Raw genomic sequence first — 14,669 nt, 5'->3', positions numbered from 1 at the left:
TATATTTAAATTTTTATTAATTATATTTGTTATACAATATATATATGTATAATATTTAATATATTAGTATTTTTTTCACATTAAATTAAATTTTATGTAAATTCTCCCTAAGAAACTCATGCAATCAGGTTCCGATGAACCCAAAATCAGCGTAATTATACAGGGCTTCCAGTTAAGAGTCGATTTTGACAAGTTCAGGGCTTCAGAAGTATGTCATTTGCATCTCTGGTTTTCCGATCGGAGCGTATAACCGTATGCATGTTCGTACAGTTTCCAAAGAAGCTCAGAAGTGGAGAGTTGATGAAAAAGGAAAAGAAAGGATAAAACAAAAAGCAACAGCGGTAATGCTATCCATTACAGCGCTATAATTATGGTAAGTGAGGCAGAACTGAATCAATATGGCAATTCATCAATTGCATTCCCAAACTATTTGGGTCTGGCTTATGTCATGCCGCTGCTGATGGCGTCCTTCACTGGGCCGCACGTCAAGGTTCCTCTCGTCCTAATCCACTTTCCCGAGACGTCCATTATTCCACGGCGCTCTGCTGTAATGTTAATCATGCTTTCGTTAATTGATCCGCCGTCGCTGCTGGAATTGCCGTGGGTGAGTGATTCCTTGAGCATCTTAACAGAACAACAGGCATTATAAATGAGACTCGGGCCTCCAGGTCTGGGCAGAGGTCCACACATGCACACACCGCTGCAGTACATCAGCCGCTCGCATTGCTGTAAAACAGCCTGTAATATGAAACGTTATATAGCTGGTGTTGTGAATTCTGTGTTATGGCAGTCAAGCAAACATTTACTGTCCAGCGGTGCCTTGTAATGCGAACTGTGGAAAAATTCCTCCTTTATGCAAACCACTTTTCATCCTGCTGTCTGCAGAAGTCTTCAAAAGATGCATTTTTGCACCATTCAGTAGTTATGCTTATTTTTTGGGGGTTAACGAGAAATTATAACATTGTAAAGACGTTTATTTTACTGTTTTATTTATTATTAAACTGGGGTGATTTACTTATGAAAAAGTACAAATCTTAAATGTAATTTCAACATTTGACGTCACCGAAATCTTCTTTTTCTTTTTTTTTATAAATAAGTCTCTTATGCTCACCAAGGCTGCATTTATTTGTTCAAAAATACAGTAAATTGTATTATAATTTAAAATAACTGTTTTCTATTTGAATATATTTTAAAATGTAATTTATTCCTGTGATGCACAGCTGAATTTTCAGCATCATTACTCCATCCTTCAGAAATCGTTCTGATATTCTGATTTGCTGTTCAAGAAACATTATTATCATGATCAATGTTAAAATAATCTCTTTTTTTAAAACCATTTGTTTTATGACAAGTAAGTTAAAAAGATCAGCATTTATTTGAAATAGGTCTTTTATATTGTAATAAATCTTTTGTAACATTATAAATGTCTTTAGTGTCACTTTTGATCAATTTAATGCATCCTCGAATACAAGTATTAATTTCTATAAAAATAAAAATCTTACAGCACCCAAAACACAAAGTATGTTTGTGTTTGGATTTTAAATTAATATTTGTATTATTTTTTAATGTAATGTAAGAATTGTTTTAACAATGACAAAATGTACATTTTACATACAATTAAAAAAAAAAGAATTATTTTTCACATTTTTAGACAAAATTTCGCATAGATTGTATGTTTTATTGTTGGTAAAACTGCAGAACACAACACTAGGCATCGTCACTCAGTTTCTATCTTATTTATATCAGTTTTTCCCATTTTGTTTGCCATAAAAAATAGTGAATTATGGATTTGGCCACCGCGGTTGCTAAGTCCCGAGTAGCCTATTGTTCGGCAAAGGTTGGCACGGGGGGATGGCATGCACTCAAATAAAGAGAGGGCACTTTTAAAATGGTTGCCAGAGCTTTTAAGATGGCTGCCAGGGTGTGAAGTATTAAGAGGAGTGAGGGTATATTAGAGATAAATGGTAACATCTGCAACTCTGCGTTATTAATGAATCTCCCAAAAGTAATGGTTATACGCGCCTGCGTGTGTGGGATCGGACTTTTGTCTTTTTTCCCTCCTTTTTTTCAAATCAGGATGTTGTTGAACTTGGCAGTAATCGTCTTGGCAACTGCGTTTTCTGTGTCATCCAACAATAGGAGCAGCTAACGTGATCCTCTCAGTATTGCTGTGCCTGGCAGGACGATTTAGCAGCTATGGTTGGGATAAGCTTGTGTGGCGGAGAAAAAAATAAAAAAGGATGATGAAGAGCGCCAACGAGTTGCTTTTGGCACGTTTTCCCGCTCTTTTGTTTACGTACACGATTGCATTTTTAATTATTAGAACGATTGTGTTTGAATAGTCTGAAGTACAATTGCGGCAAACAGATGATTAGTTTCTCACCTGACAGGCCCAATTGTTTCGTTTTGTGTTCCTGTCGAGAAGCGACCGTCTTAAAATGGTGGCAAACTGATCGGCACAAAATGGAGGCGGAGGGGAGGAGCGACGGTGTGGGAGCAGAGCGTGATGGCATTATATTTCCACACGTAGGGTGAAAATGAAATTCAACATCCTACGTGAAATTGTCAGTTCTCGTTGGCCTGTCTTGTCTTGACGCGAGTTGGACGCTTTAGCGCTTTCTTGTCCTTCAGCCACGATTGAGACAGCACACAACGGTTTTGTTTGTAGACAGCAGCGCGTATCTGTTTTTCACGCCCTCCCCGTTCTTCTATCCATTTCACTGTTAATTTAAGGGCCTGGAAGGGTTGAAATGACAACCTAGAGCTTTGGCTGGCATCTCTATGAATGCCTCGGGTGTACGCCAGGGACTTGGACCAAGTCGCCGTTTACAACTGAGCATTTGTCCAAAGGCTTTTCCTTCCCCAGCCTCTCGAAACGATCGCTTTTGAATTCTAATTCACTGCACAATTGCACAGCATAAATAAAAATGACTCGTCTAGACAATATAGAGCTCGTGTCAGGGCTTTGAACGTAGTGCCTTGTTTGTGGGCTGTGGGGAGATTGTTTATGCCACACTTACTGTATGTGAAATATGGACATGGGTGATTTACGTGAAATTTAGAAAGTGCACAAGAACGGAGAAGTATCGACCGGCTACATTTTGAAATTAGTTTTTATCATTTTCATTCATCGGGTGAATTAAATCAAATCAATATAAAATGAAAAATCAATAAGGATTGTATTTCTTGAAAAATTATGTAATTTGTCTTTATTTTAATGTAGGCTGGCTGTTTCAGTCCTGTAACCTCACTATAGACCGGCAAAAATATAATATGATGAATATAACAAAAGAAATTATACGGTTAATTGCAATAATATTTATATGATGCAATATAATTTTATAATATTTATTTATTTATTAATGTTTTATTTTTTGTCATTATTGTTTTATATTTCTGTAATATTTATCAAGGCCAAATTCACATAAAATTGAGTGAGAGAGAGAATCATATGTAGTATTTTTATATTTAATATGTGATAAAATATAATCATATAGAAATATAATTTAATATTATTATTATTATTATTATTATTATCATTATTAAAACGTACCTTGATAACTAATATATTAAATATATATTAATATTTTTACACTTTATACTTTATATAATATTTATCAAGGCCACATTCACATATAATAGAGAGACGACTACATTTTGAAATTAGCTTTTAGCATTTTCATTCATCGGGTGAATGAAATCAAATCAATATTAAATGAAAAATCAATAAGGATTGTATTTCTTGAAAAATTACATTATTTGTCTTTATTTTATGTAGGCTGGCTGTTAGTCCTTTAACCTCACTATAGACCAGCAAGAAATATATGATGAATATTACAAAACAAATTATACAGTTAATTGCAATAATTATTATATAATGCAATATAATTTTTTAATGTATTTAGGTTTAATATTTTTTATCTTTTTTTATATTTATGTAATATTTATCAAGGCCAAATTCATATATAATAGAGTGAGAGAGAATCATATGTAATATTTTTATATTTAATATATGATAATTAAATATGATCATAGAGAAATTTATTTAATATTATTATTCAAATGTACCTTGATAAATAATATATTAAATGTATATTAATATTTATATATTAATACTTTACTTTTTATTTACATTAAATATAGTTGTTTTTATTTATTTTTTTTTTTTATTAATTTAATTTTTTAATTCTTAAATTTTTTTCCTCAAATGTTTTGATGTCTTGTTTTTTTCATGTTAATGTGTGGATTTGTGGGTGGCCACTTTTTCTAGCGGCCAGGCTCCTGGGGGGTTTCCTCTGTGAGAAGCGGCTGGAGAGAAGTGTGTTGCAGGGGAAGTTGCGGGCTGTGTAGTGCATCCCTGGTGGTGTTACGCTTCAGCCTTGGCATGTGTCTTCCAGTTTGTTCCAAACACGGGCTACGGCCAGCCACTCTCTAAGGAAGAGAGCGAGCCGATAGAGAGAGAGAGAGGAAGACACTGAAAGGAGAGGGAGTGCAAAAGTTGGCTGCCAAATTGAATCACCCCATCTTTTTTTCTCCAAACGTCCTACTGCCAAGATCATGGAGACTTTCTATTTTCACTCATTCTGAGAGAGAAGGGAAGAGGGGGTTTGAGACTAGGTTTCTCTGCCCATAGTGTTATAGCTGGTATCAGTGGCCAGCCAAGCACACCCTCATGTGCCATGAATGGTGCAAATGTCGCCTGCCACATATTGATGCTCTGTGGATTTACTTAGTCATGTTTATGGCTGAAGTTGACAGTTTGTGGCCCAATAAATAGGAAAATCTGTACTGAAACAACCCATTTTGTTGCTTCTAGTCCATGTCTAGTAGATTTCATGCTATCTCTATGCTAGTCCTGAATCAATTAAAGATTTAGCAATTAGTCTTTTTTTCTGGGAAATTGGAGTATTGATTGAAGATTGAAGATAGAAAGTATTGATGACTCATCTTGCACTATGCAAAAAAAAAAAACATTCTCCCTAAAATAAAAACGCCCTCTCCCTCTAAATTATGAATACAACCTGCCTAAAGGAAACGGTTAAAGGAACCATTCACCCCAAAATGAAAATTCTGTCTTTAATTACTCACCCTCATGTCGTTCCAAACCCGTAAGACCTTCGTTCATCTTCAGAACACAGATTAAAATATTTTTGATGAAATCTGAGAGCTTGCATAGACAGCAATGCAACTGAAATAAACAAAAATAACAAGTTTAAAGGGGTCATAATTTAAAGGGGTGATGCGATTTTAATTTTTCCTTTCTCCCGCCATGTCGTGAAGGCGCTGTGTGCTTTGTTGTGAAAGCGAAACGGAGTCCAGCCCGGGGTCGTCACATGTGGTTGCCTGCAGGCATCACAATATGGTTAGGGACGTAACATTTCTGTCACACGCTTGAGGTATTCGGCCAATCACAACGCACTGGATAGCTGGCCAATCACAGCACACCTCGCTTTTTCAGACCGATGAGCTTTGTAAAAATCTACGCGTTTCAGAAAGGCGGGGCATAGAGGAGAAACAATAATGTACAGTATGTGGAAAATAATGTGTTTTTTGAACCTTAAACCGCATAAACACATTTCATGACACCAAATACACAAAATAATGATCTTTTTAGCAGCATCATATAACCCCTTTAATGTACAAAGAAAACAAAAATAACTACTTTATTCAACAATTTTTTACTTGTAAACAGCTCTTGTGAATGCGCGTCAAAGACTGACAAGAAATTGTTGAATAAAGTCGTTAATTTAGTTTTCTTTGCGCACAAAAAGTATTCTCATAGCTTCATAAAATTACGTTTGAACCACTGATGTCACATGGACTATTTTAACTATGTCCTTACTACCTTTCTGGGTCTTGAAAGTGTCACTTGCATTGCTGTCTATGCAGGGTCAGAAAGCTCTCGGATTTCATCAAAAATATCTTAATTTGTGCTTCGAAGATGAACGAAGGTCTTACGGGTTTAAAACGACATGAGGTTGAGTAATAAATTACCAATTTTTCATTTTTGGGTGAACTATCCCTTTAATTAGCAATAGCAAGTAGCAAAGCTTTGTTTGTATTTGCATTTCTTCTTAGTTCAAGCTGTCAAGTGTGGGTTTGTGTGGAAAAACATTTTAATTTGGCCCGCCTCAACTTCCTGTTGAAGTACATCAAAAAGGTTCCCCCATTTCATGGTATCATTAATTTCTATATTAGAGTTTGTGTTTTGTGACTTTGGAGTGTGTGTAACTCCTTTGTATAAGGAGTATTGCATGTAAAAAAAAAAGTCTCATCTTTCACCTCACTGTCAGCATGATGACTGTAGCAAGCATTGACACCTCCGTGTCAGTTGGAGACGGACTACCTGGCTACAGGCGGTGGTTGTTGTGGAGACAGGTGTGTCGGCGATCCTGACAGCAATGAACACCCACCATGTACGTTGCACGTCTGCAGCTGGAGCCTGTCAGCTGGGCTCTTGGAGAACGATGAATTACGGCGCACACGTTCATACACACATAAGGCTCCCGTGCCACAAATGGAGGGTCTCACGGTACTCACTGAGATTATATCTCTAGCAAATGACAATCAAACTGACAGCACTTTTTTTCCGATTCAGTACCGCGTCCTCAGACACAACTCCGCTTCGGCAGGAAATCAGGCCTGACAGAGGTCAAATGCAAGCATTCTTCTCTCCTTACAGCACACATATGCCCAGAGTCAATGCCAATACTGCCTTTTGTGTTGTTCTCCTGGACCCCAGGGGCCACATGGAGAGCCTGGTTCTTTTTTTTCAAACTATATTTGTCGAAAGATCCTAGCTGTCAGAACAAGGACAAACCTGTGCCACCATGTGCGTTCAACTAGGGCAAGCAAGAGGCGCTCTGAAGACAAAGACGTGTCTGGAGCTTGCGGAAGTAGGCATCGCAACAATATGGCTTTTTGTTTGGAGCAGCGTATGCTACTTTTGGCCCGGCTGTTTCCAGAGGTCTCATTTTTGCCTAATCACTTCATTTTGGTATTTTAAATTCAATCTCACTGTCGAAGTCGAATGTTTTTCAATTTGGTTTTTGTTCTTTTCTTGTTTGGTGTTGCAGATATTCCCCTCTCCTCATACTCCCTTTGAGGAATCCGTGCTCACACAGACACTTGACCCACTCGCGATCTTTCTATTTCTCCACATCAGGGCTACAGGAGGTCGCGGTACACATTAGATCCCTGACAGCTTCGACTTCTCTCTCACAGCCCGGCTATTTAGAGAGGGAGAGAGGGAAAGAGAACTGCAGAGAGTAAATTGAAAGTGGCCCCAGGGCTGTATATTTCACCATATCCCAGGGGAATTCTGGGATTCTGATTCTCTCTCGCTCTCCCTTCCTGGGAAAAGGCCAAGAACTTTTTCTCCTCCTCCTCCTCTGCTTGCCTTTCCTGCCTTTTCCTAGAAACTGTAGTTCATATCAGGGGAGTCAAGAAGCACAGCGCTCAGGAAGAAATGGTTTGCCTACAGGCCAGGGGAATACATCTTTTCCCAAAGAGGAGCTGCTAGCATTGAGGATGGTACACTTTTTCCTTTTCTCCCTCTGGAACATTTCGACCAGCCAGAGAGAGAAGGATGGAGAGACTAAGGTTATGTTCCAGTGCCCTGCGTAGTGTAGGAAACATATATGCTCAGTCCGAAGGGCATTGCAGCATAGAGAACAGGTGTACATTGAATTATCACAGGAAGTGAAGAGGAAAATTTACCCACTCGATACTACACAAAGTTTGGCTAAAATGAATGCAGAAAATGAATGCAGAGAAAAAAGTTGCGTATAAGTTTTTCGCAGTGTTGGTGAAAGTTACTTTTCAAATAATGCATTACAATATTGTGTTACTCCATGAAAAATTAACTAATTAGTTACTTTTAAATAAGTTAGTTTCTTTTTATGGAAAGTAATGCGTTACTTTACTTTTGCGTTAATTTTTATCACCTGATCTGGGCTTGCTTAATAATTTTAATAACAAAAAATTTATATTTTTGGCAACTGTAAAGGCCCTTTCACACCAAAGGGGAAATTATTAAGCCTCAGCCTGAAGGAAGTGCCTCTGCACTCAACATGGGCACAGGAGAGCTGTCAGTGAATAAATGGGAAAACAAAGTAACTTGCATTACTTATTTGAAAAAGTAACTCAGATAGTTTCTTGTAAATTTAAAAGAAATGCTTTACTTCACTAGTTACTTGAAAAAAGTAATCTGATTACATAACTCACGTTACTTGTAATGCTTTACACTCAACACTGTTTATTATATGTGGATTATATAAAATAACAATCAATCATTCTTCATTTGTTAGCTTAGAAACATGCTAAAATTTAGGTAACATGATAGAAATTAACCAAATAATTTCTTATTACAAAATTCACAACAGTCTTTTATTACTAAATTTAGGACCATTTTACTTGTGCGTGCTGTGTGTTTTTATGCTTGTTAGAGTACTGCATTGTTAGCTTAGCAACATGTTAAAGTTTGGCTAAAATAACTCCAGTGAAAAAGAATTGTGTGCAATTCAAATTTGTTTTCTACCGTTTTTCACAAGTATAAAGTTTATGAAAGATAAAATTCAAAGTATCTTCTTTACTAAATGTAGGACAATTTTCTTCTGTCTCTGTAATTTTATGTTTGGTACAGTTCTGCATCGTTAGCTTAGCAACATGCTAAAATGTAGCCAAAATAACTGCAGTGAAAATAAGCTGGCCTTAATAAGTTTGTATTTTACACAGTTGTTTGTAGTCATTTATCACAAAATTTAGGACCATTTTATTCAGTATCTGTGCATTCTCTTTATTTTATGCTTGTCAAAGTATCACATTGTTTGCTTAGCAACATGCTAACTGCAGTTGCACTTTTGAGTAGCCATGAACTTTACAAATCGGTCACTCACTGTACAAGGTTATGTTACCTATGTAGACAGCAGGACAGGTAACTAGGTTATAAAACCGAGCTATTGACTTTTCTATGCTAGCTTTTCATTACTCCACCGTCCATCTTGCATTAGCTAATAATGATATCTTGTTCCCAGTGCCCCCGCCAGTCCAGGGGGAACAAGGATTCAAATAAGTCAGGAATGTCCCGCTTTTGTGTCTTGGTAACGGTAGCTTGGCAATCCAGACAGCTTGTCTTACACCGCTAGCACAAGAGCTGATTTACAAGTTCAAGTAAGGAAACATGGCATTCCTTTACCGCGCTAGCGCTTATTGATAGCTCTCTCTTATAGTCTGATTTACCTTTATATTTGCAAGAGGGAATAGCTCAAATCACACTGACTAAAGAATAATTGAAACTCGGGTAGTTTTATTGCTTTTTGCCAGATTGCAATAGTTGGTTTACTGTACCACAATGATCCCATAATGTCATCGCTGGGAGACCGCAGCGTGGATTCTGCTCATTTTTACACACCCTGGTCTGGTGTACGAGCTTGACTGAAGCACATCAAAGCCGCTAGGGCTCCCTACCTTGGTCCCTGTCCTTAAAAGTGCATTCTGTATTTCTCAAAAGTTACAGAAGAACGAAAGAAAACACACCAGTATTACTATTCAAAATCCAGACAGGATCTGTAAACACGGCCTGTAACACTATCCTCTCCCGTCTCGCTTCCCGGTCCTCCGAAAACAGCAGTGTAAACAAGCGACGCTCCACGAGAGAAGAAAAACTGTGCAAGCCTCGGCAACGGGCTGATCTATAGAGGAGAAGCAGAAGGTCCTGTCTAAACACTGCCTCTTATTAAATACGGTGTGACGTAAAAGCGCAAGGGGAGAGGTCAGGGTTACTCAAACACTGAACACAGGCAGTGGCCTGACGGAAACAAACGCAGAAGAATGACAACCTGTCTTGGTATGAAATGGTGATACAGTGTGTGTGCATATATACTAGCATTCAAAAGTTTGGGGTCAGTAAGTTTTTTAGTTTTTTTTTTTTTTAAGAAAACAATTATTTTATTAATTAAGGATGCATTAAATGAATCAAATAACATTTATAAAGTTAAAAAAAAAAATCTTTTCAGCTTCATACTCGTTAAAGAATTCTGAAAAAAGGTTGCAGATACATATATTAAGCAGCAAAACTGTTTTCAACTTGATGATAATAAATGTTTCTTGAGCAACAAATCAGCATATTAGAATGATTTCTGAAAGATCATGTGACACTGAAGACTGGAGTAATGATGCTGAAAATTCAGTTTTGCATAGCAGGAATACATTTCATTTAAAATATATTCAAATGCAAAACGGTTATTTTAAATTGTAATAAAATTCTGCAATGTTACTGTTTTTATAGAATTTTTGTCAAATAAAGCAGCTTTGTTGATCATATTAAAAAAATATATATATATTAACCTAAATTGCACCTACTACCAAATACTAACAATTTATTCATTCATGAAAGATTTTGACAATTACTTTCATTTTCAACTGAGCATCATTCATTTGATCATAATTTAGTTGTCTTTTGGCTCAAATTATTCATAGTGTCACCTGAAATCAAATGCCTTTTAAAGCATAATGGACTAAAACAAAGGAATACGACATGACAAAATATTAATAATTTGTTAAAATTTGTTGAAAAATGGTTTTATATTAACATTTGTGCATTTTTTATAAACGTTAAATTATTAGAGATTGTTTAATATTGCATATTCCACTTGATTTACTCGTTTTCTCTTGCCTTTCCTCCTTTTTTTTCTCACGTCGCTCACAATTTCAGGTTTCATCGACATGTTCCCCATCTGTGACTCATTGCAGTTCCCAGAAATTATTTCATTTTTATGTAATGTGCATCATGGCCCAAATATGTTGCTCCCCCCAAACAAAACAAAAATGCATATTTGTGTTGCTGTGGCGATCATTCTAAAACACGTTCCTTCCGAGTTCCTCGGATAGTCCGGATAGTCTTGAGTGCGACCACGCAGGAATCCGGCACCCACCATCTCATAATGTCTGTGGCGGCCCGAAAGAAAAAAAATCTGGGGACGATACTTGTGGAAACAATGCTCCAATCCCTGGAGCTTCACCTTCCATTGATACTCCAGAAAGGCCCGTTTGTATTTCTAAATTAAGTTTCTGCCTCCTTTTATGGGCCTTCGTGTTCCTGAGCCCACTGTGTAAAGGGCCTTTTGAAAGCGGGGTTTTAACACACAATTGGATTACAGCAAAGCACTTGGTGAGAAAGCGGCGGGTTGGGATGAGCGGACCTGCGAGAAGTACAGATGGTTTAGCGCATGCATAATGAAACAGTGTGTGTGTGTGTGTGTGTGAGTGTATGCACACGCCCCCCTAAAGCCCTCGGCCTGGCCTGGGAGAGGAAGGAGGCAGTCGGAGTCGGAGGCAGGCCAGGGGGCATAACGCTCCTGCCCAACCTGCCTGCCGCCGCAAGCCGGTCCTAATGATCTAATTAGGGAATCACCTCGCCGACTAATTCGGCCACGTTCAAGCAACCTGAGCCCGTCTCAATTATCCCAGGCTTGTTATCAGACGCTAAACGACGTCATTTTACCTCGGCGTCCCTTTTCGATTGTTCCGTAATGAATTCCGTTGTCGAATCGAGGCGGAATAACACGTCGACTGAGTCACTCCAGGTTGCTTTTCTTCTCCCAAACCCGAGCGGCGTTCCCATCTTTTTGATGGTGTGAGAACAAAATTAGAGATACGCAGGAACCATCCCTCCTCTGTCTTTCAATCGGCGGCCCATAGAGTGGCTTGTTATGCTCTTGTATAGAGGATTTAGGCCTGGTGAATGGGCCTGTTTGTGCACGGTATTTAGTTGTTTGTTGTTTAGTGTCTTTTTTTGTTGTTTATTTCGGGCGGGAGGGGGTTTTTTCTTTCCCCCCTCGCTCTCCGAGGGCCCTCGACAGGGGGTAAATGCAGATGTGACACACAGAGTCTGGGTCTCACGCCTCATTTGCATATTTAATTAGCAATGGGCACTGTGTGAGAGAGCACTTGGTCCGCGGAGGGCAACTGGGAGAGTGTGTGAAAGTCCCCGCACACACGCACCCACCCGGCCCCTTTGGTTGCGCTTTCACATATCTCTGGGCTGTTGCTGGGGCGGGGGGTGTTGCTGCGTGTTTTTTTTTTTTTTTTCTTCGTTGTTTCGGCCCACTCTTCAGATTGCCTTTGTTTTAAACTGTTGATGCAGACGGTAATGCTGAGCAGAATGCAAACAAGGCCTATGCAGGAACCATCCCTCCTCTGTCTTTCAATCGGCGGCCCATAGAGTGGCTTGTTATGCTCTTGTATAGAGGATTTAGGCCTGGTGAATGGGCCTGTTTGTGCACGGTATTTAGTTGTTTGTTGTTTAGTGTCTTTTTTTGTTGTTTATTTCGGGCGGGAGGGGGTTTTTTCTTTCCCGTATTTATCGTTAACCGCATTTTTGTGCAGTTTAGCCTTTGTTACATTTGTGTTCCAAAGTGATGTTTTATCGTATATTCTGCCCAAAAATAGGTGAAAAGGTCATGAATCTTTTTCTTCTTTTATCAAAAATTTGTTTTCATGATTTATTCATTACCCAATTTGAAGAATTATTGTATGCTAGTTATTGCGCAATTTAGCCTATTAGTTACATTTGTGTTCCAAAGTGAAGTTTTAAAGTTTATTTTTCCAAAAACTAAAGTGAAAAAAAGTCTTGTATCTTTTTCCTTTTCTGTGATTAGCTGATGTTTCTGAGATTTCGCCATTTAGTTAAAATTGTGTTCCAAAGTGATGTTTCAACATATTCTGCCAAAAAAAAAAAAATTAAGTGAAAAGGTCATGAATCTTTTTCTTCTTTTATTAAAAGTTAGTTTTCCATGAGCATTTTTGTACACTAATTTTTGCGCTGTTTAGACTTTGTTTAATTTGTGTTTCAAAGTGATATTTTTAACATGTATTCTGCCAAAAATTAAAATGTAAAAAGTCATGAATCAGATTCCGATCCCAACTTCGCCAGCCATTTTGTTTCGTGTGCTTGCTAGCGTGACATAGGTAATATTTCTCCCAGCATGACTATTTTATCTCCAGTGGGAAATCAATACTCACCCCAGCTTCTAAATCATCTTAAAGGGTGTTTCTTTGCAATTTTTGGCTGTCGTAGAAGAGTTAAAGGGACCCGGGTGAATCTTTGCGAAAGTTCTCTTAACGTCACGGCACGAATCATTGCTATCGCAGCTAATGGCACCGTTAAAGAGCACTTCTTGGGAGAAATCGGAGCCCATCAAATTTATAGGGCCTTTTTTATGCAGTACACCCAGGTCTGAAGGCTTTCTCTCTCTCTAGACTTATTTCCATAAGTGCCTCGGCTGCAAATAGCACACTCAGTGTGAATTCACAGCCCAGACCCCACTGTCGGTCTGACCTACCGAGCCGCGTGCCAAAAGGACATTGGCTAGAGTACAGTCAGACCTTCTATTCCGATAACTTCCCTTTACATCTGAATGCTAATAAATACAGTCTGAAATTTACGATTAGGCCTGTCAATTGATTTATATAATCACAGATTTATATAATCACTTTTATTTTATTTTGTAAATTGGAATTATTTATATTTTATTATAATTGTACATCTTAATATATATTTAAAAAAAGTAATTTACCTTATTGTTCACATATATATTTAAATATTAAAAATATATAAATTGTTCATATATATACAGTATATATATATATATATATAAATACATATATTTAATAAACCACATTACTTAACCTGTTAAATTACATCCGCAGTCATTTAAAGCCTAGAAAGACAGAGTATTTTTACGACGCATGCAGTTGTCTGTCGGCCTATACTGTGGCAGCAGTCAGCTCTATTGAACCGGCAACACGGTGGCCTCCTGTGTACACACATCAGCATAGGATTTCACCTGTGTGGCCAGTGTGCGGTTGGCTGCCAGACTGCATGATCAGCATGGTGATTCCTTGGTACTCTGGACTAGACGTTTTGTATCTTGAGTCTTAGGACTGCAGAAACAGTTTTCGAGAGGCTGTCAAGTGCATGATTTCATTGTGGTCATGAAACAAAATCTCACTTTCTTTTTCTTTGTGTGTCTTTCTACAGAAGCGGGGCAGTCTGAAAGTCCGAACCAGCCTAGTGAAGGCGACATCAAGGACCAGCCAGAAAATGGTGAGTGTTTCTAGTCAAGTTTCGCAACATATCCAAAAATATGCATATACAAATCCCAAACGTTATCCAGGTTTTTGGAGCCATGGCCTAGCATTAGCACATTTGCTCCCGAGGACCTTGAAGCTCGTACATTCTTAAAAATAAAGATTATATATGGTTCCATGAAGAACCGTTAACGTCCATGGCAGGGGCGAACTTACCCATTAGGCAGAGGTAGGTGACCGCCTTGGGTCCCCAAATGCCAAGGGCCCCCTAAAATGCTTTTCATATAAGAGATGCGCATTAAGCGCTGACACGCGAACGGTTGCTGTTTACGGTGTTTATTACCACGACAGCCATCCGAATTGAACGTGCTTTTTGTGTATTCTGCTTGAAGGAGATGAAAATATTATGCATCTGAAGCTGTAATTAAATATTGAGAAACAGTGTGTATTATATGCTTATAATTGTTTTAATTGCGGCTTACTCATTTATGAGAAGGAACCATGTAGAGGACACATACGCAGTTACTTTTTTGGTTGATATAATCCTTAGGTGTGTAAATGTATAATTGCCTTTTCAT

The 14,669-nt window shown here is 38.1% G+C and overlaps 1 protein-coding gene across 1 annotated transcript in view; it reads left to right on the top strand.

Moving 5' to 3' along the window:
• LOC107728529 (nuclear factor 1 A-type) overlaps positions 1-14,669 on the top strand; it is a gene marked incomplete at its 3' end in the record, with an annotated part of 146,372 nt that overhangs the window by 110,812 nt on the left and 20,891 nt on the right. The window contains exon 3 of the mRNA XM_016538732.1: positions 14,042-14,107. Within this exon, the coding sequence (XP_016394218.1) occupies positions 14,042-14,107 (66 nt within the window). The remainder of the gene's footprint in view (positions 1-14,041; positions 14,108-14,669) is intronic.

Source organism: Sinocyclocheilus rhinocerous, unplaced genomic scaffold, assembly GCF_001515625.1.
Source record: "Sinocyclocheilus rhinocerous isolate Xijiao unplaced genomic scaffold, SAMN03320098_v1.1 scaffold1238, whole genome shotgun sequence".
Classification (NCBI taxonomy): domain Eukaryota; kingdom Metazoa; phylum Chordata; class Actinopteri; order Cypriniformes; family Cyprinidae; genus Sinocyclocheilus; species Sinocyclocheilus rhinocerous.
The sequence above is the reverse complement of the archived record's forward strand: the minus strand, read 5'-3'. Positions and strand labels throughout refer to the sequence as shown.